Source organism: Amblyomma mixtum, chromosome 9 (genome assembly GCF_055824585.1).
Source record: "Amblyomma mixtum isolate Tamu chromosome 9, ASM5582458v1, whole genome shotgun sequence".
Taxonomy (NCBI): Eukaryota; Metazoa; Arthropoda; class Arachnida; order Ixodida; family Ixodidae; genus Amblyomma; species Amblyomma mixtum.
This window is the reverse complement of record NC_143020.1, coordinates 1,498,404-1,524,819: the sequence shown is the minus strand read 5'-3', so window position 1 is coordinate 1,524,819 and position 26,416 is coordinate 1,498,404. Positions and strand designations below refer to the sequence as shown.

General features: G+C 43.9%; 1 protein-coding gene and 1 pseudogene across 1 annotated transcript; both read right to left on the bottom strand.

Annotated features, from left to right (window-relative positions):
* Window positions 1-119: 119 nt before the first annotated feature.
* On the bottom strand, window positions 120-26,416 carry LOC149328054 (uncharacterized; annotated as a pseudogene).
* Window positions 988-13,608, bottom strand: LOC149328055 (uncharacterized). Its single transcript, XM_089560462.1, has 6 exons — window positions 13,513-13,608; window positions 8,727-8,801; window positions 6,412-6,498; window positions 4,463-4,710; window positions 2,191-2,350; window positions 988-1,645 (listed from the first exon to the last, which is right to left on the bottom strand). The coding sequence occupies exons 1-6, from the start codon at window positions 13,544-13,546 to the stop codon at window positions 1,194-1,196; spliced, it is 1,056 nt and encodes a 351-aa protein (XP_089416588.1). The 5' UTR covers window positions 13,547-13,608; the 3' UTR covers window positions 988-1,193.

The window sequence follows — 26,416 nt, the reverse complement described above, 5'->3', positions numbered from 1 at the left end:
TAGTGTATCTTTCGCTACATACCGGATACTGCTATGATGCTGTTTAGAGAAAGAAAAATCGTTTATTACACTTCATAGTGACAGTTCGACATGTAGGATTACTTGAAATGCGGAGTATTTCAGCTGTTTGTACCCATAATCTGAGCTAACTGTAGCCAGCGTCTCCTCTCGTAAACTTCGATGCTATCCCTCGGGCAGTTTTGCATGTAGACGCTCTGGCAGTCCACCGAGGCTCGTTGGCCCACTGTACGAGCCGCGCGCAGGAGCCGGCAAGCTGTGTGAAACGTAAAAGTCTGCATGAAAGCTGCAGTATGCTCTGTAATTGAAAGTATGCAGTTTTATTTCGAACGCTTCGGGCTCATTTTTATTGAAAACTAAAATATATTCATTATTGTTTTTGCCAATTCGGGCTGCACAAAATTAAGCTCGCTAGCAAGCTATATAGCCACCAATGAAGCGCGCGTTTGAAAAATAAAATGCATCTTATGTGGTAAATAATTACTGAACGCAGATTTGATGATAAAAATATGTGCCCGAATTAACGGAAGCAGGCATAATTACTGTATCTGTGAAGTGAGAAACAATAGATGGAAACTATTCATAACGTGTTGTTATCTGAGTGCAAAATAAAAAAAATTACGGAGGGTACCTGAGGCTGCTCACGTGATTTGAATTCGGAAGCACTGTCTCCCCAAGCAGCACACCAACAATGGACCGACGCTGGCATAATGCTGGTCAAAACCGGCTCGAAAGTCGTACCGACGTCGGCATTGGGGCAAAAAGTTACTTTTTCCAACCTTGGCCTGATGTTCGGACCAACACTGAACCGACATTCATGCCACTATCAGGCCACTGTTCAGCCGCTCTACCAACACTGAACCGACATTCATGCCACTCTCAGACCACTGTTCAGCCGCTCTACCAACACTGAACCGACATTCATGCCACTCTCAGACCACTGTTCAGCCGCTCTACCAACACTGAACCGACATTCATGCCACTATCAGACCACTGTTCAGCCGCTCTACCAACACTGAACCGACATTCATGCCGCTATTGTACCCACTTTCAGCCGCTCTACCAACACCGGCTTGACATACCACAATTAGGCCACTGTTCAGCCTTTCTGCTAACGCTTGCCCGAAGTTTATGCCACCATTGCATTTCCAGTTCAGCGAATATTCACATTCCAGTTAATGTTCGCATTGGGAAAGCCATGGGTTTTGGCATTGCAAAGCTGCAATCATCTCTTCTATACACATGCACAACAAAATGAGGCAACGAAAGAATCCAACTGAGAAACAATTTATTAAATAATTAGGCACCGTGGCTGGGGACGCGCGGTTGCGCGAGTCCTGCGAGGCAGCGAGGGCCGCGCAGGAGGCGGGACCTTGGGAAGGAGCCAGGGCCGCGCAGGAGGAGGATTTCTGGGAGGTGGGGGCCGCTTGGGGAAGGGAGGGCACTGTGCTGGGGGCTGAAGCACAGGGGCTCGCAGTGGTTGCCAGGCCGGCAGCGGTACTTGGCAGAAACGCTTCGGCAAAACGCCTTTTGCGTCCGCCGCCACGGTCCACCGAACCTGGCAACCACTTCCTAATAAACCCCTGCGCTTCCACCACATCCGCCCCCGTCTTCTCACAGATGGCATCTGCATAAGATAAGCGTTCATTTTAGGCCAGCAGAAAAAGTTTGCTCGTTCACAGAAATCAAGATTATTTCAGCAACAGAGAAAACAGAAAAGGCCACAAGTACATGTTAACTCAAAGTGCGTGCCAAAATGAAAGGACTACAGTATCCAAATACAATTTGAGGAGAAAATCCACCTGAAAGCTCTTCTAACCAACTGTATAAAGCTGCTGCGACATCACGGTCGACCACTTTGCACTAATGGGAGCACAAATGGCTGGCAGATACAAGGCACGACTACGATCCATGACAAGAGATGGATGTGACTGATGGGAGGGCTTTCTTTGAAAGGCATCTGCTGACTCATATATCTTCAGATGCACATGGAAGAAAACTGCAGATGACTACCCCCATAAAAACAGTAACAAAATATTCACCTGTAATGAAAAAGAAAACTGGTAAAGTATCAACTGAAAAGAAGAAAAGAAAACAAAGCGCAGCAGAACCTGGTGCATGTTCTTCCACTCATCTTTTAAAATTCAGTTAAAAGCTACTGCAACAACATACCTGTTGCCACCTTGCATAACTTCAGGGCAATAAATGACCACTTGCCCTTGCGGCCATGGAGGCTGTACATCCTCTGTACAGCCACCCCCATGATGGCGGTCATTATGTTGGAGCCCACCTCCCTCAGGCCCTTGCCCCCCAGGCGGACCAGCTGCTTTCGCTGAAAAGAAACACCACAGGTGCACAAGCTATTAGGCACAAACATCAATTATAATTTCATTTAGTTTAGCAGAATCGAATAGCTAAGACAATTGTGTGACTACCTGTCAACAGCCCATGCGAGTACCTACAATCATAATGCATAATTTCTGTATGATACAATAGCTTGACTAGTTGCTACCAGCAGAAAGCACCACCACCAATATGGACATTCTTTTTTTTCCCAGTTTACTAAGAGCAGGGAAACTTTAGCGATTAAGCAAAGGTGGCCAACTCCTACCCATTATGCTTTGCATCTTGGACATTATTATATTATAACTATAATGCTTTTTGCAGATATCTATGTGCTGGATGTGTTTTCTCTGCACAGCCGTTACGCTAAAATTGATTTGGTTTGTAGAACTTAAAGTTCCAAAGTGACTCAGGCTATGATGAGGGACACCATAGTGGAGGGCTCCGGAAGTTTCGACCACGTGGGGTCTTTAACATGCGCCACTGACATCACACTGCACACGGGCGCCTTGCTTTTCGCCTCCATGGAAAACTGGCCATCACGGCTGGGTTTGAACCTGAGTCTTTGGGTTCAGCAGTCGAGTGCCCTAACCACTGAGCCACCATGGCGGGGCTCACTACCCTGAAATTGAGCAGTCTAATTAATGCTATACAAAGGGCGCTTATTTAAATCCCCAAGCACCTGAGTAAAGCTGCGTGCTTAGCAACCACATTTAATTAAACGATGTTGCTTGTTTTTGGCAGCAGATTAAGTAATGAAATGTGCATAATGTGAGCAAAAGACAGGGAAGAGGTGGGTTAAAGCTGCCCCATTATTTGGGAAACCTAGCCGAAATTAAAGACGCGCTGAGAGAGGACCAACTTCCAGCTGTGTTCACAGCAGTTCATGCAACAGTATATTAACCGAAAGCTCAGCTTCCTGTAAAACAGACCTTACAACATCCTTAATGTTAGCTACAAAGTCCACTGCTGAACTAAATTAAAACAGCACAACAATAAATGACAAATGTAAGGAAAATGAGGGGCTCGTTATGAGACACATACGAAGAAAGGCAGCCACAGGCAACAAAAGCATAGGGGATTTTTTTTTGCTGTTGATCGATGTAAAACAATAATGTAATCACAGAAATATTTGACTGAGAAAAAAAATTTGTTGGAACCAAGTCTGTTATGCAACGACCGGCCACCGGCAGAGCTCTGGAAAACTACATCGAATGACATTGAGTGACACCATCTGAGAGCAACTGCCCCAAAAAAGCCTGTGACTGCACCGCCCAATACCAAGCTACTACAAGATGTGACAGGTGCAATGCTTCGCACAGAACCAGCATCTGTAGCTTTGTTTGCTGTTTAGCGCTCCTTCTCGCCTAAACGCTCTGATGCGACAGCAGTCTCGCAGGTGGCATTTTCTTTGCATTGCGTGGCTGAAACATGATGTGACAACTGGCACTTGCCGTAAGCAATATTGCGAGCACCACATGTTCAGCACTGCTACTGAGCCCAACAAATTGATAGGAGCCAAAGAGCAGATAAAGAGAGTCCCCTAACAGCTGTCCCGACACGTGATGCAGTTTTTGCAAGCTCTGCTACCGGCTGGGCATTGCGTACCACTTTTGCTTCCAACAGTAAATCTCACCACACAAGGAATCGACAGGGCGTTCCAGTGAACACTCTCAAAAATTCCTAAAGAAGCGCAAGTTCGATATGGGAAAACAATTTTTTTTTTTGGAGGAACGATCTCTCAGCAGTGGTGGACATAATTTACTGCATAACTGTGCGTGTGTACCTGCAAATATTTCTTCTATTTTGAACTCCCTATTCTTAGGAATTCCTGAAAATGTTCACTGAAACAGCCAGTGTGTATATCAGCAAGCAACTTTCATGAACAGGACATTTACATTAACAAAACACACTGTGACAGCACACTCCAGCACAACAGTAGGAATTATATCTATGAAGAGCATGTTATTCACAGAGCACGGCATGCAAATACTCTTGGAGCTCAAGATTTCTTCACAAACCTCGGAATTACATTATGCATGCAATTCGTTAGTAGGCATTCATTTTTTCCAGACACAAATTATCAGAAACATTAAATCACCAGTCCAGCAGCCACGCTGTCGTCCTGGACGGCAGCTTCCGCAGTGTCCAACTGCTCGGGGGAGAATGCGGGCAGTGCAAGGGTGGGAGGCGGTGGCGAGGGGGACACTGGCCGAGTCCTCTGCTCCAGCTGCCGGTCTGACCGCAGCAGCACGTGATCCTCCAGCCTTTGTAACCGCTGCATTAAGTCGCGCTGCTGCTGTCGGACCTCCAGCACCAGGCGCATCAGCTTCAGCAGGGTAGCTGAAACTGAAGCAATCAACAATTTCAGTGAGAGCAGGGTTAACCTGGGTGCAATAATATCATTTGCGCACTGAGGTACAATAAAGAACAATATGAGGCTAACAGTAGGCAGCAACACACTCTGTACTATGCTCCTAAACTTCCACCAATTTTATCCTCCAAGACACTTCTAATTCATGTTCTATTCCTTGCTAGCCTAATTTAAATGCCATAAATGTCACCATGCACTGACAAACACCTAGGTGAAATGGAGCTGCTCTATGTGTGATAGCTAGCACAGAACCTGCAGCCTTGTTGTGTAAAGGACTTCTCAGTCTATGAGCTTCGCCAATTTTTACATTGGTTCATGGGCATTTCCACTGCTATTGCACCATGGCAGAGATGGCAGCAGTTAGTCGCAAATGGATTCTTCCAGTGTCATGAGAAGCATGTGCTAATAGAAGCCAGAAAGGAGAGCAGGCCTGTGCCCTTAATATAGCATTGCACCATTTGGAAAGTATTGCTTACGGCAACACCCACATTGGCCACAATGCTGGAGGTAGACATCTGTTCTAACTGCAAGTGCTGGCAGGGATCAATGCATTAAAACTGCAACAAAGATAGCCCTTATGGAATTATAGCCCTTAGCTGACAAGCGAAATGCAACAAAGAGGTGGACCAAACGTTTCTTGCTAGGCACAGGAGGTGCCAAACCTTTGAGAAATAAAACAAGGTCACATTTATCTCTTACCACGCATCCATTTTGCTGCAGGCAAGACAAGACTAGGAGCCAGCTGATGTGCTCCACAAGGCAGTTAGGCTGTTCAGTTCTTTCCTAAGCAAGAGGTCCTCCTTCAGAGCATGCCACTATTATTGGCTGCTTATCTCCTTCAGCACCCTTTATGGGAGCTTTGTGATATTGCAATTAATTTTTTTCAGCACATTTCGCTGCATCCAAGGCACTGCACTCACTTCCAACCAATAAACTTTTAAAATACTTTGAAAGACAATGAAAAATTACAATATGGGCCTTGCTGACCTGTGTGCCTCTGGAAGCGACCAAATTATGCTGGTAAGGAAACAAATGCACAGAACATGGGACTACTGTGTAGAGTGCAATTTGTAGGAGTGGCTTCCTGGTGGTGATGTAGGCAGAGAGAGGCAACAGAAATGCCAGGATCCAAAAGAACCCAACAAAAGCACAACATACAGCTCTTGGGAAGGGCGCACAACAACCAGTCCACTATGAATCACAAGAGAAAGCAATGGAAGTACTAGGTTGTAAATTCCAGTACCACTTCAGTTCAATACAATCGTTTTTGAGAAATACATGTGATGATTTTCAGAGTGACCCCTTTCAAAGCACATAGTTTGAAACTAGAAATGTGCTCCTAGCACCATTGCAAGAGCCACTGACGAGAACTCCATGCAAATATCTTCCTGAATAAGTATATTCTCTAGATCTTTCTGGGCCTGTTGACTGCTGCTCGGCAGCAGCAGGTACAATGAGAAATTTAAAATTTGCTCTGTTTTTCTATAAGACAAAGCAGATCTAGCTTCTACATCTTGTCGTGTCACTTGATACTAGACAAAATAGGAGTGTAATTAAAAGAAAGGAACACAGTGAAAAGACGGGACAAGCAGCATTTGTCCTCTCCTCTCACTGTGTCCCCATGTTTGGCTTGCATTTCTCTTTTTGCACAAAAGTAAACAAAGTGAAAATCTCACCATCAACAGTCCCAGCTGTCGACTCCTCCAGCTCGCTGGGTGGCGCACTGTTTTCGCTCACGCTCTCCCCAGCGTGATTCAGTGGGGCTGAAGATGAACATGTGTCATTGATGGCAATCCAGGAAGTACAGAACACACTACTGTGTACAACTACAATGTCACATTTCTATCCTAATTGAATGCAGAAATGCTACTTCAGGATATTTTTGGAGAAGGGACAGAACAGTTGCATGGCCAGGCTGTTTTGCATACAGGTGATCTTAAAACACAATAGACACAAAATTACGAAGTTCAGAAACAAATTCCTGGTTATATAGAGATGCCCCCCAGGCAATAGTAACACTTCCTTTGGCCGAAAAGATATTTTAATTTGGTTTCAATCACAGGCTGTACAAAGACTTCATAATTCAAAACCCACCAAAACCGACACCTCCATGACAAGTAGTTGACGTGACAAACAATGTCACATCATGCAGATACCTATGACACATAAAAGAACGTTGTGATCCGACTGCGGCGGCGCGTTTCGATGGAGGCGAAATGCAAAAGGCGCCCGTGTGCTGTGCGATGTCAGTACATGTTAAAGATCCCCAGTCGGCTGAAATTACCCCAGGGCGCTGCGGCACCTCTTTCTTCCTTTCTTCTCACACTCCCTCCTTTATCCCTTCCCTTATGAATGTCCACCGAAATGCGAGAGAATTACTGCACCACTTTCTTTCCTGAAAAATCAGTTTTCAATTTTTTAAATATGTGTCTATAGTACTTCAATAATTACATTTCTCATGCACCAGCATGGTGCATTGGTACCGTATTTTCCGGTGTATAAGACGCGGCTTTTTTTCAAAAATCTTGCTGGTGCGTCCTATACAAGGGTGCGTCTTATATGCGAATTTTTTTTTTTTTTTTAGAGAGTTCAGAAATTACTCAGGTTCATTTTCAAGCTTTTTTTACCGAAAAAATATCACTACCAATGATGCGGTTGTAACACGGTTAATACTTCAATACAGGGACCACCGTGCGCAAGTTTTTTTAGGTGAACTTTATCGTGAAACGACGGGGATGACGACTTCCGGGATCACAAACACACCACCGTTTCGGAGGCCCCAAGCAAAAGTAATGTGAAATGCCAAAAGATGACAACAATCACGCTTCTCACCATTGTCAAGACAAGCCAGGACAAGCCGGCGTTCTTATTTTAGCCACCCTTTCCCATTTTGTTTGCTCCATGTACGTAGTGCGAACAGAATATTTCAGTCGCGTTGCCACCAGAAATGGGCGAACTTTTTGATAGCGCATCCGAAGGTGAAGACTTCCAAGGTTTTAAGTAGAAATAAAATGTTCTTATGGACATATGGGATAGTTTTTTCGTTTTTCTTTCTTTTTTCTAAAACGTGGGCAGGAATGGTGTAAGTGTTGCCTTTTTCGACCACTTAGCTTTGCTTAAGAATTTCTCACAAGTACGGTGAATTTCATGATGGTCGCGCAAGCGTGTTTAATTGATCCTCACTAGCCCAACTGGGTAAACTGGGGTGCGTCTTATATAGCAACTTTTTCAATTACAGCCTGCATATATGGCGGGCGCGTCTTATACACCGGAAAATACGGTACATTTAAGGACATAAAAGAAACTGTCATGGCGAAACCAAAAACAGAGAGCGGAATATATGTCATGTGAATAGAAACCTGTTCGCAGTACTGTTAACGTGGGTAAGAGAGTTTGCCACGAAATGGTTACTGGCAGATTCACTGCTGATCTGAGAGCATGGCAAATGTAAAAAGCTGATGCCAAGTCTGAACACGTTCTATTTCTCTGCAAGTGCAATTAGCTACGGTGGAGTTTTTTTTCCCAGATTTTGCAAGCATACTACCATAAATCCCCAATCAAAACTAACACAATGTCGACCTTACATTAAATAAAAATGAGAAATGGTGTTTTAGTTTTAAGGCGGTTAACATCCAAAGACGACTCAGGCTATGAGGGACGCCGTAGTGAAGGGCTCCGGAAATTTCGACCACCTGGGGTTCTTCAACGTGCACTGACATCGCACAGTACACGGGCCTCTAGAATTTCGCCTCCATCAAAATTCGACCGCCTTGGCCGGGATCGAACCCGCGCCTTTCGGGTCAGCAGCCGAGCGCCGTAACCACTGAGCCACCGCGGCGGCTTAACAAATGAGAATTCATGTCGTACGTGGTGACGGCAGCTGTACAACATCGTTGTGGCCTTTATTTCCTAAAAATAATTGCACATGAACGTCTTGTTGAGTATGCAAAATAATTTCTCATCAATAAAGAAATATGAGAATTTCAATTACCAGAAACTGCCGAGCTTTCTAGGGCTGAAGTGAACTCGTAGCGCCGCACCTTTTTTTCGGCGCTCTTGTAGGATCCTGCAAACATTCTCAATATCTCGACAAAAACCATGTCATCTCCAAGCAACAGTACGGATTTCAAAAAAAACCAAACAACTGAGGCCGCCTTAATCAAAGAAAAGCTAATTGAAAACATAGAAAATAAACTGCTAACAGTTGGCATATTCCTTGATATGAGGAAAGCGTTTGACTCGGTTAACCATAAGATATTGCTTGAAAAAATGCGGTGTTATGGAATACGCGGCGTTCCTTTAACCTTATTTGCTAGCTACCTTGACAACCGATCTCAAACAACTATCATTAACGGTATTTCATCTGGGATCGGTCAGATTGTGTCTGGTGTGCCACAGGGCTCCGTTCTAGGACCAACGTTGTTCTTATTATATATTAATGATATCGTCAACCTTCGTCCAGCAGACAACATTATAATCTATGCAGACGATACTAACGTATTTTTTTCAGGGCAAGATAGTAATATTTTGCAAGCAGCCTCCAATAGTTGGTTATCCCAATTGTCTGTTTGGTTAAAATCAAATAGGTTAGAACTTAATGTCAGGAAAACAAAGTACATACTGTTTAGAGCCAAAAATAAGGAAGTTCCGAACAACTTCCAAATTCACTTCGAGCAAGCTCCTATAACTCGTGTCAGCTCTACAATGTTCCTTGGAGTCATTTTTGAAGAACATTTACTCTGGACAGATCATGTAAACTACGTTAGCACTAAAATGGCTCGCTCTGTTGGTATCCTAAATAAATTTCGCACAATACTGCCTCGAAAATTCAAACTACAAATTTATTTCTCTCTAGTCTTTTCGCATGTACAATATTGTTTGTTGATCTGGGGAACGACTACCTCAACCAATCTTGTGCAAGTACTTACTTTACAAAAAAGAGCTGTACGAGCGATTGATAACTTACATTACAGTGAGAGCACAGGTCCTTCCTTCCTCAACCATAGACTGCTAACCATCACGGCCACTTACCACAAGAAGCTTGCTGTTTATATCAGAAACCTTATGAAAGGAAACTGGCAGACTTTCGAGAGCACATATTTAATTGCCCAAACAGCATACAGTCTTAGGCACCCTCAATACCATGCATCAAAATCCCGTACAAACTATGGGTTCCAAAAACTAACTCACATAATTCCTCATACATTAAACGCCTATCCATATTTAACAGAATTGTCACTACAAAATATGTCCGAGGTCAGATTTAGGAAAACTGTTCATGAATATTTTTGTTATAGCTAGTTGTGGTGTGTTTTTACCTAATCAGTTTTTGTCTGTTATGTTTTGATCTTAGTTTTGTTGTGCTTAGCTCTATGCATGCCTGATCTCTGTTTCGTTGTCAATATATCCGCTGTTTTTCTTGTTTCTGTTACTTATGGAAACTTTGTACCATTGCCAAGTGCCACTTTGTTTTTTTGTTTTTTACATGGGGAGGGCAGGCCTCTGTCAGGCGCTACTAGGCGCCTTTAGCTTGCTCTCCCTTGTTTGCAGTCTCTGTACTGGCCAAACAAAACCAATAAATGAAAATGAAAAATTACAAATCAAAAACCAAACTCTTGAGCAATCTACATGAAAATTCTACTTCATATGAAATAAAGCAACATTTCTCACATTGCTGGGATCCATTGACACCACACTACACACACACAAAAAAATAATGTGCGTGTATCATGCTGGTATTTCAGGATGAACATCTTAGAGCAGCCTGATTGTTAGAATAGACAAGGAAATGCTCCAGCTCATTTTATACCGCAGTTTACTGTGTTTTATATTCCAACCAATTATTTGGCACATTTCAGGACAACCAGGTCACACTGCAAGTCACGCCATTATGCACGTAGTTTAAATATGCTTGCTTTCTGGCGTTTGTAATTTCCAGGTAGCAAACAGCATATATAAGGCCAAGGTGCAGTGTGGCAATGACACAGGCATCTTACATCCCTGTCAGACGGGCATTTCGAAGGCTCTCAAACTGATAGTCTATCACCTCACGCTGAGCGCTGCTACAAAGGAAGTTTTAATGGCCATTGAGTATATAGTCTATCGAGTCAAAGCAGTGTGGAACTCTTTAGCGAGATTTCAAGGGCCCTCGAGCATTGTACAAGGTTGTTAGCATTGTTTCGAGCGGCACCAAAGCATGCTCTCCTGCATGATATGTTCACAGTAGAAAAACGTGAACAAAGATTACCCTCCCAAATTTTAATGCAAGTACCAAACTTTAGCTTCTACAATGATTTAAAGATTGTGTCAGTCTGGTTTAAAGTGCATTACTTTCATACTCGGCATTGCAGAAGACTGAAACACCAGCGGTATTAGTATTCCCAGAGCACTACAAACTGCGACAGCAAATCACCTAAAACGGCAGTGCCTTTCAAGACAAGGCAACTGACCTGCAATAATAACTCAAAACCTCCTACGATCCCAAATAAGGCTGTTTCTGTGCCGATGCTCGAGAAGCTGCATGTGTGTGTGCACATGTTAGTCAAACACACTAATTTTTTTCGGCTGGTAAAGCCCTTTTGTAAAACCATGGTCAGTGTGACCATTACCAGAGCATGGGAAATGATGGCCGGCACACGAAAGCACGCGGCGCTGCCACCCCAGTCCTGCCACGGTAGATCCCGAAGTGATCCAAAAGCTTCACTGCCCACACTGACCAACAGCCACTGCTGTCTCCATTTCACTTCACCCACAGCCGATTGTGCGGCAGTGACAGGATCCCGAGGTTCCACTCGCTTTTCTCAGTGCTTGTTAAGCAAATCACTCGTGTATACAATTAATGAGTGCTTCAAGATTCCTGCAGGAATGCACCGATTCGTAAATTGCAAGTATGTACACCCCAGCGTGTTTGTTTACAAAGCTAGTGTACAAGTGGCTGTATATTGCTCATTTGTACAGGATGAGACGCAAGGTAAGTTCACATTACCAAAAATGTTCTCTTCTGTTTCTCACCAGTCGTAGCTTTATTTGTTCACACACTGTAACAGTGCTGCAAGAAGCGTCAAGGATGTGACTTCCAACATTGGGATATTAGAGGATCTCCGCTTCCCGCTAATTACATGTACATGCTTTATTCGATATGACTATAGTACTTAATTTTAAATTGTTTAATCCAGAAGCATGCTTGGTGACCATTTGCATTAAATAAAGGCTCCAAATTTGTTGCCCACAAGCAGCGCCGACTCAGCCTCTGGTCTGCCGAAGACAGATCGAGTGACCATCCGCCGGTTGGTTTCATCGGTCGCAGGCTTTAGGCGATCACTGGTTGCGCTGGTATCGTCACCGGTATAATGTGAAAGATTGGTGCATCAATCAGCTAAGGCCTATACCGCCCAGCCCACCGAGTGCAACCATGCCTTAACTATGCCAATAGAAACATACATTAAGTTTATCATTTTAGCAGAGTAACACGTTCATGACACTCCCGCATGAGGTAGGACCACTACTTCATTTATGCACAAAAGGAAGGAGACATGTCCTCTGACAGTGTAGCCTGCATTGCAGATAACGCTCTGCCATCTATTGTGACATCACATGAGCAGTTCAATATGGTGGCCACTCGCAGTGGGAACAGCTTCCCGATCACGATTTCTATCGCATTTTTTTTAAAAATAAAGCGCCCCACGTACTAATACTTCCAGGAGTGGAATCAGACTTTCATATTATTCCCAGAAGCGCAAAACTGCCTTTCCTCAAAAACCAATTTACCAATATGTCGAATGACCCTGTCATAGCCCCTTCAAGTGCACCGGGATTTTTTTTCCAATTTCACTAATAATACTGCTGTGGCTTCATTCCTCAGCACCTAACCACAACACTGCCATTTGAGAGTGCACAGCACTACTGCATGTAAACGCTGTTCTGGGCTGCTTTGCTGACTTGATGCCCGTTCAGCTGCCTGTATAGCAGCACTCAGGCCAACAGACCATCAGTTTGAAAGCCTGTGAAACACTCATGTGGCAGAGGCATTGTTTTATTTACAATTAAAAGTGTGATTCTGATTTCTAGGATTTAACAGTTTTAAGCTATGAAGAATGACGTAGCGGAAGACTCCAGATTAATTTAGACCACATGGGGTTGTTTAACATGCACTGATATTACAGAGCACAAGCGCATTCTGCACTGCTCCATTTCACCACAGACAGGATGTAACCTGGGCCCTCGGCTCAGCAGCATGGACCACTCAGCCACTGCGGCAGGCTTACAATTCAAACTGAACTAAATGTAAACAGCTGGATGAGTTGGTTCTGAATTTGCATTATGAAACACTGTCTCAGTGCACAACAAACATGGATGAGGAAAGAGCACACAACGCAAAGCATCAATTGATGTCTGGCACTTGTATTGTGTGCTCTTTCCTCGTCTGTGCTTTTTGTGTGCCAAAACAATGTTTCATAATGCAAAAAAAAAATTACCATACTAAACCTTTCTGTACTAAATATTATTAAGCATACTGAGTTCAGCACTAATTCTGGGAACTACAGGTCTTCAAAAACAAAGCACTAATGAGTTTCAGAAGTAGTTCATCAGCTTACAAGTGCAATAGCTAACAGTTCATTCTGCTCCTCTTTTTGACAGCTGGCTAAGCGGTGGCTATCAACATGACTTCTTAGTCGTAATTTAGCCATGCAGAGGTGCAGACTCAGAGAATCTAGCAAAGAGGCCTTTACAATCGCTGATGAAGCTACCATCATTATGTCTGCAATAAGACTACTTACGGCAAGTGGTAACGACGACCACTGGGCAACGCATCCACTCCCCTCCGAGAGCTGGCTTGGCCTCAGCTTTTGCGAGCCGCGTCACCTCCGAGCTCCTGGCCACAGGCCAGTAGCACTCTTAATTTTGTCACTGTGAGCCATCCGACAGGAATGACTGCAAGGCAGTCATCCTCAAGAGGAAACTTCACCACAGCGAATGGTTTTGACATGCTGCACAGAGGAAACACGACAAAAGATTAATGGGGAAACAAGGATTTTTACCAGACACTGTCTGTGCCATACTCTACTGACACTTGCCTGTTTGGGTGCCGAAAACTTCACACTACCATGACAACTGACAGGTACTCTTACAACCATCTCGTTCTACTTCGCAACGCACTTCTGAACTTTCATGAGTTGAGAGTTACAAGTGTCACGAGCGCCTGCAATTTGGGACTTATTTAAACAATATTTCTGTGCCTGCTGTCATGTGAACCAAATAACATCCAGCAATAGTGGCGTGCAACTTCACTGCATTGACCATCAAACTGAGTGCAGTCTACCAGGAGCATAGTGATGAAAAAAGAAACCAGTAAAACGCAAGATTGACCAAATGAGGAAGAGAGAAAACAAGCGCGTTCAATTAGCGAGCTCGAAACTAGCACTCGCTATATGTAGAATCACACTGATCTAGACTTTGTAATACAAGGCTCTGAGTAGCGGGAAGGGACACACATAAATAAAAAGTACTCTCAATTTTTTTTCTGTAACCGATCACTGGCAGGAGCAGCATTACTTCTGGCAGTACAGAAGAATTGTGTTCATTCATCCTGTTCTTGTCACATTTCTCTCATCGCACGGAGACTCGCAACGCAACAATGTCAACACTGCCATGGAAGCATTTGTCAATCAAGCACAAGGCATGCAGGCTGCGACTCTATGACGTCTGACATGCATGCCTGAACCAAGCGATTAGCCTCACAAAAGCAAAAATTGGCGATGAAAAACACTCAACTGCATCGCACGTGGCAACTGGTTGGTCATGGGGGGCGCCGCAGAGAACGGCTCCGGAAATTTCGACCACCTGGGGTTCTTTAGAGTGCACCGATATCGCGCACAGTACACGGGCCTCCAGAATTTCGTTTCCATCGAAATTCGACCGCCGCAGCCGGGATCGAACCCGCGTATTTCGAGTCAGCAGCCGAGCGCCGTAACCACGTGACGACTGTCATTGCGATCATGATCATAATATCTATACACGTACATAAATGTACGATGTGCCGTGAGAAACAAACCCTCTCAGAAGCAATGCGCCAACAAGATTTGCCGGGATAGTGCGTTCACCCTGATGAAGGAACACACAAACACACGCGACATTTAGAAGCGCTTCCCTTCGTGTACGTGTGTGTTACTTCATATTACCCCAACCCTTACACGCAGTTACACCTTGCAATGCGCCGCTGAGTTAATCAAAAGACAACTGCTGACAGAGGCCTACAGACAAGTTAGCTAAAGGGGCGACACACGAGGCGTGCTCATTGTCCTCACTCTTGACAAGTTCACAAGTAAATATTAGCTGACAACTAACATGAAAGGGAAAAAAGGACAGAATGTATACTTACGCAAGCAGTGCCTTCTGGTTCCCCTCGGTGACTCACGCGTGCCGCCACCAAACTTGAAAAAGCTTGAAGAAATAAAAATTCACAAGCGCGCGCTGCCACTGCCAAACGTCCAAACGAAATGACCACCAGCTATGGATTGGGATTGGCTTGGAACGCACGTGGGAACGAGAGCGGATGCCTACGTTTATGCGTAAAGCGGTGGATAAATACACGTTTAGTTTCGGAAAATTTCTTTGAAGCTTAGTGTTGACAACACCGCCAAGAATAATTTTTATCAATTTTTTTACACTTCAATTTATTAATGAGCAAAACAAAGATGGAATGGCATGGCTACTTTTGACTACTTTCAGCTCAAGTTTTGGCTCCTTTTAAAATGTTCCCAACGGCAACCCTGCCCGCGAGTCATGCCGCGAGTACAGTGGCTGGAATTCACTGTACCGCGAGTGCTCGCGCTTGTTTTTCTTTTGTGGTGTGGAGGTGTTGGTCGTACTGCCTGTCTGCTGTCCCTTTGTGCGGCTGTTGCGGTCCTCGTCTTTCACCGCAAAGCTTCTGCATTTCGCCATGAATGCAAAGCAACGCAAGTACCGTATCGTTGAAAAAGAATACCGTGAGATCTTGCAAGATCTCGGTATTTCACAACGGCCGGTCGCATCTACGTCTTCAAGCTTGGATCAAGGCGGCAGGAAACGATCGCACTCTGAAACATCAGTCGACGTACGCACCCCCCAACTCTTGCTACCGTCCGAAGCAACCACGCGACGCAGAAGCGAAGTGCGCGCTGAAGACGCGTGATTGAAATCTATAACCGTAATCAATATGAAGACGATTAACCGATAGCGATTAATAGGTCCCTATCGAAAAATCTCGTATATATGTGTCATATGTGTCTGATTCATACGAGATTATGGAATATCTCGTATGTGTCATATGACACATATGACACGTATGTGTCATATGACACGTTTACAATTATTGGGAAAGGAAAGGGAAGGGCTGGGGTGGAATTATAAGGCAATTAACAATAAAATAGCTTCCATTGAAGTTAGTAAACTAAAGAAAGTAAAAAAAAAAATTCGGACGCGAAAAAAAAACTACGCGTCGTTCCGGATTCGAACCACTGACCTAGAGATCTTCAGCTCACTACACTACCCACTACACCACTGCTGGCATGGCAAAAACTGCTTTACATTTCGATGACAAGACTTATGCTATGCTTCCCACTACTATAGAATTCGACGGTTAGGTGCGAGGACAAATGTTTATTTTTAAGGTATAAGGAGCTGAACTACAGCCGATTTCACTTCCACTGATATTGTGGATCTTGATGTGCTCTGTGATAAGCACTGAAAGATCTGATATTTGTATGTATTTTAATTTTCACAGCGCCTGCACCATTGATCGTAGTACTCTCATTGCGCACATATTGTTAACTACAGTCGGAGCTCTTGCATGAAAATACCTGGCGTTATTAGCTCAACTAAGCCCAGAAGGCAACATTTGCCTTCTGGCTGAACGTTTGTCCAAGCACATTGGAAACGCCTAACGTCATACTGTTTGGATAGGCGCGGTTTACAACAGGAGGGCACAAGCAGAGAATCAAGGAGAAAAATATTTGAAACAGGCCAAGAGTTTTTTTTATGCGTTGGTTGGGCACTTGTTAATCACTTGTTCATCCCTTCTTTTCCCGTGTTTCAAACAGCAAGGCCCACTCTATAAGAGGCACTCATCAGCGGCTATGTGTTTCGCACGAGATTGATGTAAGCTGATACGGTGCATATCGGAGCTCTTGTGTACGCACGAGTGTCGCCTGTCAGTTAAGGTATGCCACATATGTAATAAGTCCATACAAGTCACCTTTCCGTAGCGCGTGAACTACTATATATGCAGCAGATGTGTTCATCTGTGACATTTGTGACGCGTATGAGCTCGTACGCAGCCTATACGCGTTCATACGAGACACATTAATTTGTGACACACATGAACTCGTATGAAGTATATGTGCTGATACGAGGCGCATTTGTCGACACATATGGCTCATATGGTGCCCATATGAGTCAAACGAGGCACATATGAACTCGTATGAAGCCTATATGTGTTCATATGAGGCACATATACTGACACATATAACTCATATGGGCTGCATACGAGGCAAAGGGAGAGAACGAGTACCGTGGAGGCGCAGTGCCTTCGCATTCTTCCAATTCGAGTTCCCGCAGACGATGTAACGTTTTTTTTTCTTAAGCTATATGTATCTCTTATATAAGCGCATGGTCAGCGCTGTCCTATCATGGAGCAAACGCACGTTACTGTTTACCCATTCCTGCTTTAATGGAGTGCTCGACACGTTGCGCCATGCATATATGTTTTGGTGCTGTTCTGCAGGTACACCGCATTAACTGCGACGCCCAAGCACATCAAGGTACAGCGGATTTAACGTTAGAATCGAGAAGTTATTTTTATAAAATGCTATTTATAGTTTTTGAAATTCAGGCCTGATAAATCGGTGCTGCATATATATGTTTCTCCGACTCGCATTCTTTCATTGCACGACTGGACTTTTTACATTTACACAGAACGAAGACCACACCTTGAAGGGAGAAATAATCGCATGCATGCATGCAACTTTGCATATTTTAGTTTAAAAAACTGAGATTTAAAAAATCTCACAGGAGGTTATGCGGGTTTTTACGAAGATATCATTATCTGCGCCCCGAACTATATATGCTTATAAATAATTAACAATGTGCGAGCTATATATATATATATATATATATATATATATATATATATATATATCGCGCCTAACGCCGCAATTGAGAAAACTAAGAAGTCACAATAGCAACTGCATGATGCTCCATAGCAGTCGGCTCTTCAAAGTTGCGTTGCCTATTGCAGGAATTGGCCAGCTTCTAAATATGGCAAAGTCAATGCAGGGGAAACAGGGAAACATTCGAGAAATTGGTCCAATACTGCCAACTTCTAAAAATGGCTGAGCCAAGGCGGGTGAAACGCCCAAGAAATTGGTCCAATACTACCAACTTCTAAAAATGGCTGAGCCAAGGCGGGGAAAACGTCTGAGAAACTGGTCCAATACTGCCAACTTCTAAAAATGGCTGAGCCAAGGCTGGGAGAACGTCTGAGAAACTGGTCCAATACTGCCAACTTCTAAAAATGGCTGAGCCAAGGCTGGGAGAACAGAGGCAACGCGGGGCCTTCACAGGGCTGTCGTTTGCCAACTCAGATCCTACATTGGACCGATGTCATGTGCTGCTTGGGTCATCCTGAGCTCTGATGCGAGGTTCATTAAACATTCCTTCTTTTTTAACAACATACCTTTTTATTAGTACACAGTAAAGAAAATGCATACACTAGGTTCACCTTATTCGCCAAGAACTAACGCGATTGAAAGAAAAGAGTTTGTGGCCAATGGGTTTCATGCTTGCTACAAAATGTGAAAGTCGTAGGTTCAATTCCCCGCTCCCTCGGCATAGACTTTTATTGCGAAAGCAATACTACTCCCAAGAACGGCTTTTCGCGTAGCGGCGGCCACTTGGCACGTTTGACCTTTAGAATAATCCCTGACGTCATACCATGGCCAGTGACTTCATAGCGTGACGACATACCAGGAGCGAGAGACGGGCTACCAACTCGGCTCGTCCGGTAACGGCGGCCGCTTGGCACGGCGCGCCGCGCTCCTCCCGCTTGAAGCGCAAGTGACGTTATGGCGTGACGCTGTCGCGTTCCACTCCTAAAGGCGAAGCTTAAGCGCCATTAATTAGCCGTCAATTAGTGATGAGTGATTAATCAGTAATTAGGCACTAATTAGTAATTTGTCATTACTTCGTCAACAATTATGTGTGACGTCATCCAGTGGTGCCGTCACCAGTGCCACAGAGGCAGTGAAAGTGGTGCGGAAAACGCTTTCGCCTCTACGCACCTTCGACAGTCAAAGTGCCCCCTGAATTTTTAGATTAGAGGGGAAGGAAGAGGGAAGTGGGAGAGATAAGAGAAAGAGAGGGTGGGAGCCGGTAGGTGGCGGTAGGAGGACACTGAAGAGTGGGTCCAGTGGTCCCCGCAGTGATTGCCGAGTTACATCCAGAGAGTGGAGCGGGGCACAACGTCTGCGGAAGCAAATGCTTCCGCTGACGTTGTGCTCACGCACTCTTCGGCATCAATCGCATTGATAGCGTACACTCTATTTACTGATAAATGAAGCTTCTTATAGCTCATGGGAAGCACAATAGCGGCTTACATTTTCCACGGAAAACGGCATTCACAGGTGGTCCTCGCAGCATTTGTGGCGATAAAAGAGCGATTACTCATTAGCCTCTGTCGAAGCGCAGCCATAAGGCTGCAAATTAATGCTGTGGAGCGTTAACTGAATAATTAACGTAATCAAAAATAAGTCCTAGAACGCGCTCGAGCCCTGGGCCAGAGCCTGTTTCTCGTAGTGTTCCACAAACTGAGGTAACTAGGAATGCAAGCAGATCACGGAGCGAGGCGAAATTGATCTACAACTCGAAGCGGAGCTGATAGTCCGACGTAATTTAGGGGAATCCCGTGAGGTGGCGGAAATTTGTAATAGGATATAAAATACTCATCGAACTCAGCCATATGGTTTCGCTTGAGTGGAAGCTAATGAGGAATGGCTTCCTTGCTAATATTTTCTCACTTGGAGGATTCGCCTAAATTACTTCGGAATACCCTTCGCTGATTTACTGCCAAGTCTCCTGGAAACGAAATGTAATGTGCTAAAAGCAGACTACGCGGACGACATTCGGAGCTTGCGAAACGCTGAATTCCGAAACGCTTTCGTCGGCTACGTGCGCGCTTGCATTTTGCCATACCAGCCGCAGTTCTAGCTACACTTGGCACGTTTGACCTTTAGAATGACCCCTGACGTCATACCATGCCAGGTGACGTCACAGCGTGACGTCATACCAGGAGCGAGAGACGGGCTACCAACTCGGCTCGTCGGGTAACGACGGCCGCTTGGCACGGCGCGCCGCGCTCCTCCCGCTAGAGGCGCTGCATATGCAGTATAAAACACCTGCTTTCGCAACCTACCAGGCTTAACCAAAACTAAGCCCACGCCAATTTTTTTTTTTTGATGTATCCGTCACTATTTTATGGTGTCCTTTTGTCGTCCCGCACAAGCGTGGTGATGTCACTGAGGAAGTTTGTGCCATTGAGGCTGCTGGACAGTGGCTTTTCTGCTAATGGGACATAAAATGCTTTGGCATGAATAATTTCTTGCTGTAATAACTTTTATTGTGACAGACACAGCATTATGCTTTAATAAGGGTACTTGTTTCCTCACCGACGTCACACCGAGAGATTACGAACGTGTTTCTTCAAAATACCATTTGCTCAAAGAGGGCAAGCCCGATATGTAACGCGTATACCAAAATGAATGACTTTATATCTTTACAGTATTGTTTACTAATGAGTCGGTCCTTATTCATTGAAGTGGTAATTTAAGTGCTTTGAGAATTCCAGGCTCCAGCTTTCGAAGGAACTTTTCGAGTGCATCGTGCACAAAATCTGTCACCGCTCCAGAATCTCTGTCCTTTCAGTTAGAAGGATAACAACTGAAGATATCATTAAGCCTAATATTCTAACAGCGCGGATAAACAAAATGCTGTCCCCTTGTAACTGAGTCATGTTGCAATACTAAAAATTTGCAATAAAATTTTCGTTTTTAAAACTCTTGAAATGCAAAAAACACCTATTCAACGTCCATCTTACCGGTTCTCCGCTCTACAATATATTTTACACACGCTATTAATCATTTCTTTTCCTTTATCTTGTTCCACTTTGGTTGCAATGAAGAGTTCGGGCTTTATGAATTTTCTACACCTTTTAAAGCATTTCCTTGCTCTTTATTGTTCCCATTCAAATTTTGCCGGATTAATCAGCCTGAAATGGTTTTCAAGTTTTGGCCGGCATATGCGCATTAGACCGAGATACAGTCGACGTATGAATCTCTTCTCGAGCAATGTATTTCTCTGTATATAATTAGCCAAAGTGATTTTGATCGTTGCTGACAATAGCTGTTTCCGATATTTAAAAATTTAAAAAACTATTAACAGGTTGCTCATGAACACTATCTTACCAGCAGCAAAAAGATGCATCAGAGGAACAAAATTTCAGCGCAGGCCGACACTGACAAGAAGTACTTGATTAGGGAGACAATACCTGTCAACAAAAACAAAACACTACAACACAAAAATCAATTGGCGTCCACCTCTTTCCTTTCGTAAGTGTTTTGTGTATTGTTTCTTCCAATCGTGGTTATCGTTAACGATAATATAGATGCATTTACGTTGTTTCATAGAAAAGATTTATTGCACATTAAAATTCACGTACTTTGTTTTATTCTACAAATATTTTTTTCAAACTCACTTCTTCCGTTATTTGCATCCTTTAAAACCAAGATGAAGCAACCGTTTGGTCGGTCAGCAAACATCAGCTTTTAAGTTGTGAAAGGGCCATCTGCGAGGAAAATATCGTGCAAAGGAAAATACTGTGACGGAGGCTGCAAGGTACAGTGTTGGCAGCGTAGGCGTGCGACGTCATTAACCTTTTTTAATGCGCGTCTAGAAAAGAACTGAAACACTGTATTTTGCGCCATTACCCCATCAGCCTGGTATACCGTTTGATCAGCGCTTTGTTGATTGTGAGTAGAAGATATTCGGTGCCCAGACGAATACATCAAATGTCTTAATAATATTTCATTGTATTAATTACTTTATTTCCTTCGTAATCATTTTCACTTCGAATGTTATCACTTGCTGCGTTATTCGTTTGGCCTATGTTTTGCTCATATTTACGACCTACACGCCTGCAATGCTTTCCTCGTATTATGCACGGGGTTTTATAGTCAGAAGTCTTCAAATTAGGTCTCCTGCCTTTATTTTATGGTATCTGAAGTTTTTATCTGAATTTTTATCTGAATTAGTATGAATAGAGTATCTGAATTTTTATAAATGATTTACCTAGTAACATCACCTGTAACCTACGTTTGTATGCTGATGACTGCGTGTTGTATCACAAAATTTCCTGCCTTTATGATCACTTATACCTTCAGAAATCATTTTCAGAATTTAGCTCTTGGTGTGCTACATGGCAAATGACTATTAACATCCGCAAAACCGTTGTTATGACTTTCACTAATAGAACGACACCTTCCGTGTTTACTTACACAATTAGCAATACCGCCATCCAGAGTGTGAGTCAATACAAATACCTTGGTCTTATTTTCACACCCAGTATGTCATGGTCCAAACATATAGATTTCATAACCTCAAAGGCACTTAGAAAGTTAGGACACCTCCGTCGCACAATAAAAGCTGCTCCTAGAGATACGAAACTACTAATGTTTAAATCGCTAATCCGTCCACTACTTGAATACGCCTCCCCTGTATGGAACCCGCACAAACAACGCGAAATTAACCAAATCGAGGCAGTGCAGAAGAAAGCCGTTCGCTTCATATGCCACAGGTTTGGTAGACATTTTTCGCCTTCCACAGCACTTTCATCACTGGTCCTGCAACCACTCTCATCTCGACGAAGGACTCAGTCTTTAAAATTTTTGTATTTCACTATTAACTCTTCCTGCCGGCCCTCTGCAACTGATTACCTAATCCCTGCTATACCATCTTAAACTAGAAGTCACCACAGCCTAAACAACACGCCTTATTTTGCCCGCACGGACACTTTGAAATAGTTTTTTCCGCGTGCAATCGAATATTGGAATTGTTTACCCGGTTCTACTCGCTCTCTTCCTTTAGAGCTGTTTTCAGCCGCTATTGAATAGTTTTTCCGTTTTTCTTGTTTTCACTCATACTGTTTCGGATGTTTCGGACGTTTGCCATTGTTGTGCTCCATGTTTTCCTACATTGTTGTTCACACCCACCCCTGCAATAGCCCAATAGGGCTGCAGTATGTATGTATAAATAAATAAATAAATAAATAAATAAATAAATAAATAAATAAATAAATAAATAAATAAATAAATAAATAAATAAATAAATAAATAAATAAATAAATAAATAAATAAATAAATAAATAAATAAATAAATGCAAGCAGCTTACCTCTTCCTGTCATTAACGTCAAGGCGTTTGGTTGACCATGGGGTGGTGTTCTCGAAGTGTACAACGAAGTCACAAAGGTGTCGCTATATGCACAGAAGCGGAGCGTTCGTCACAATCATAAGATTTTTTTTTCACACAAAATACAAGAAAATAAACAACAAAATCCTCATCACTCACTTTCTATTCGGAGTGGTAGTGGAGGCGTAAACACTCTTTATTCAAACACGTTGACAAAAATGTGAAATTTCTTCATCATTGCCTGGCAGCGAAAGAAAGACTCAAAAGTTGGCTTCTCGCCTGCTTCTTGATGAAAAGCAATTCACTGATGCCTGTGAACTGCATACGGTGAATGTAAGAATGAAGACGCGCATATATCTGGGGCCCTATTCTGTAATCTACCCATTTTCTGCGGTCCGTTTCACTTCAGTTTAGTCCTCTCTCATTGGTCACTCACATCACCCGTGGCTCTCAAGCGCCGGATGGAAGTGACCTGGCCATTGCGCGATTGGCGACCAGATCTCACAATTTACTGCCATATATTGCTATATGCAGCCAATGGTGAGACCCGTTCGCCAACGACGCAAAGGCCTGGTAGCTTCGCACAGACGTTTGAAAGCCGCAGGTAATCTCAGTGACCAACGATGGAACTAAGTGGACGCCTAATGGGGATTGAAAGATGGGCGGTTTAGAGAATGCGGCCCCTGTTATCGAACTGAACGGAAGCTTCCTTCGGCAAACCTACTGTTGTCGCGAAGCTCTATTTGCATTTCTTTATCATGTCTTTATCGCGGGGGAACCTTCCGTTGCCAATTTGATGCCCGAGATACCACCAGAGCGTTCTGAAACGGTGTTGACATGGGCGCCAGTTTCGAAGACACTGGAGCTTGTGGCGATTTTTGATCGTCGCGTCTAACCTCGAAAGTGCACTGTCTCCTTGAAAGTGAAAGCTGCCAAGAGGAATGGGAAGTCCGTTCTTGACTATCACTGAGTGCAGTTCCTGCCATGGCTTTGGCACAACTAGGTTTGTTCCTAAAGACTAAAATTCACGACCATAAACTTTTACTATTTTTTGTGTGCGCACATGCCATGAGATGGTGCTCTGTGCACCAAAAGCTCTTCTGAAAGCCGTTGCACAACCCAACATACTGAGCAAGCTTGACATAGGTGAAAATGCCTGAAAACCCAGCAGCACCGAAATCATTGTGGAGGCTTCTGTTACCGACGGAGAGCACAGTAGCAGCCGGAGACCGCTAGGAGAGTATCTGCTACTGTGAGACAGTGCAGGTTGCAGAAAACACTAAGTTTACAGACGGAATAAAAACGCCGTTTATGCTGCACTAGCAACCCTAATCGTGCAGCGCCACAAGTTCACCCGATGCTTTGTTCAAGGTCGGGTGACGTGTCTGACGGCTGCATGGAATGTTTCTATACAGAAGTGACGTTCAAACCTTCGAGGTGATAAAGCGAAATGTGAAACATCTGTTCTCAGTCGAAGATTGGGTCTTTTCCACGTGTCCAGCCACGGTGACTCAGTGGTTATGGCACTTGGCTGCTGACCCGAAAGACGCAGGTTCGGTCCCGGCCACGGCGGTCGAATTTCGATGGAGGCGAAATTATAGAGGCCCGTGAACTGTGTGATGTCAGTGCACGTTGAAGAGCCCAGGTGATCAAAATTTCCGGAGCCCTCTACTAGGGCATCTCTCATAGCCTTTGTAGCTTCGCGACGTTAAATCCCCATTTATTATAAACCAGGTTTAATACGGAGAGCATAATGACTGCTTTACGACGTCGCCCACTTTCGGGAATCATCAGTCGGCAACCTTTTCTGCACAGAAGCCGTCACGGAATTATACTTTGTACCAGTGTGAATGAGCAAATATAAGCGTATAAGCAAATGGAGCGTGTCTGTAAGGATGAAGACGCTAAAGCAACTCATGAGAACTTTGTCTCCTTGCAAGTAGCATAAAAGAAGATTGTTGTGCCATACTTGATCGGAACCATCCAAAAACCGCGAAAGAAGTTGTTTCTGAACCGACCGCAATTGAAAAATTTTTTAAAGTGAACGCCAGACACCGGAAACGCGGACGAATCTCGATGAAAGTTCTTTCTCTACCAATGTTCTCTGAACATTGATCCAATTAATCACTTGAGAGGAGCTCTGAATAAAGCTCACGCCCGGTTAAGCGGAGTCTATTTCTTGACAGATGTAGAACAGAAGGCGCTTTCAGCCGCGCAGGCGATGCAAAAGCCGCTTCCTGCATAAAACCTTAAGCCACCTCTCGCAATTTGTCGTCAGTTTAGCCGCAGCCGTAGGCAATTTGTGGTGCCCTGTCAACCAGGGTCGTGAGCTTTTGCGTGCCATTGAAATTAGTAAAATATCATGGTGCGGGTTCAGTATCTAGTTTATATCACGGCTTTAAATGTCATGTTTGCGTCGGCTGATTTTTATATAAGCTTCATAAGCTTTCAATTGAAGAGCAGCTGTGAGTTCTCTGCATTCTGAGAACACTTAGGAGCCATGTGTTCTTGCACCTAATTTTGTTTCTTTTTGCTATTCGTATCTGTTCCATTTACACCTAACGTAACCCGTGAAGGATGAAAGTCGTGAAGGAAAAATCAATAACAGGCACTGCCGGAGTGGCGGAGTGGCATTGCTGTCACTATCCCATTACAGCAGCCGCATCTTGTTGATACGACTCACAAGCCGTAAACGTCGTTAATCAGTCGCCGAAAAACAGCAAGGTTTTTATCACGACACGGGATTAGCTTCTATACAGGTCATAAGGCATGTCACACATGTCGTCAGGTGCAGTGATTCGTCGTCGTCGACGTGCGGCGTGTTTATGCAGGTAAGCTGCATCATAGATGGGTTCTTGCCGCGTAAAGCATGACGTCATTCACAAAGGTCTAGGTTGCCTAGAGCAGCAACAAACCAAAAGAACCACGTTATCCGAAACCAAGTGTTTAACAAGAAAAGTACGACGTCTCGAATAGCAAGGGTTGTCACGTTACAGAATATACTAAGGTGAGAAAGAAATCCTGCACAAAAATTAAACCTTACAGAAAAAAAGAATAAGAATATATCTCCGACTCACTTCACTAGCGTAATGCTCTCTGGAGTATCGTGGATTGTCTTTATAGAGAGGAACAGACCAGGCCAAAAATACGACAGCTAGTACATGGACGCCCACGAAGGAAGCCCGCAT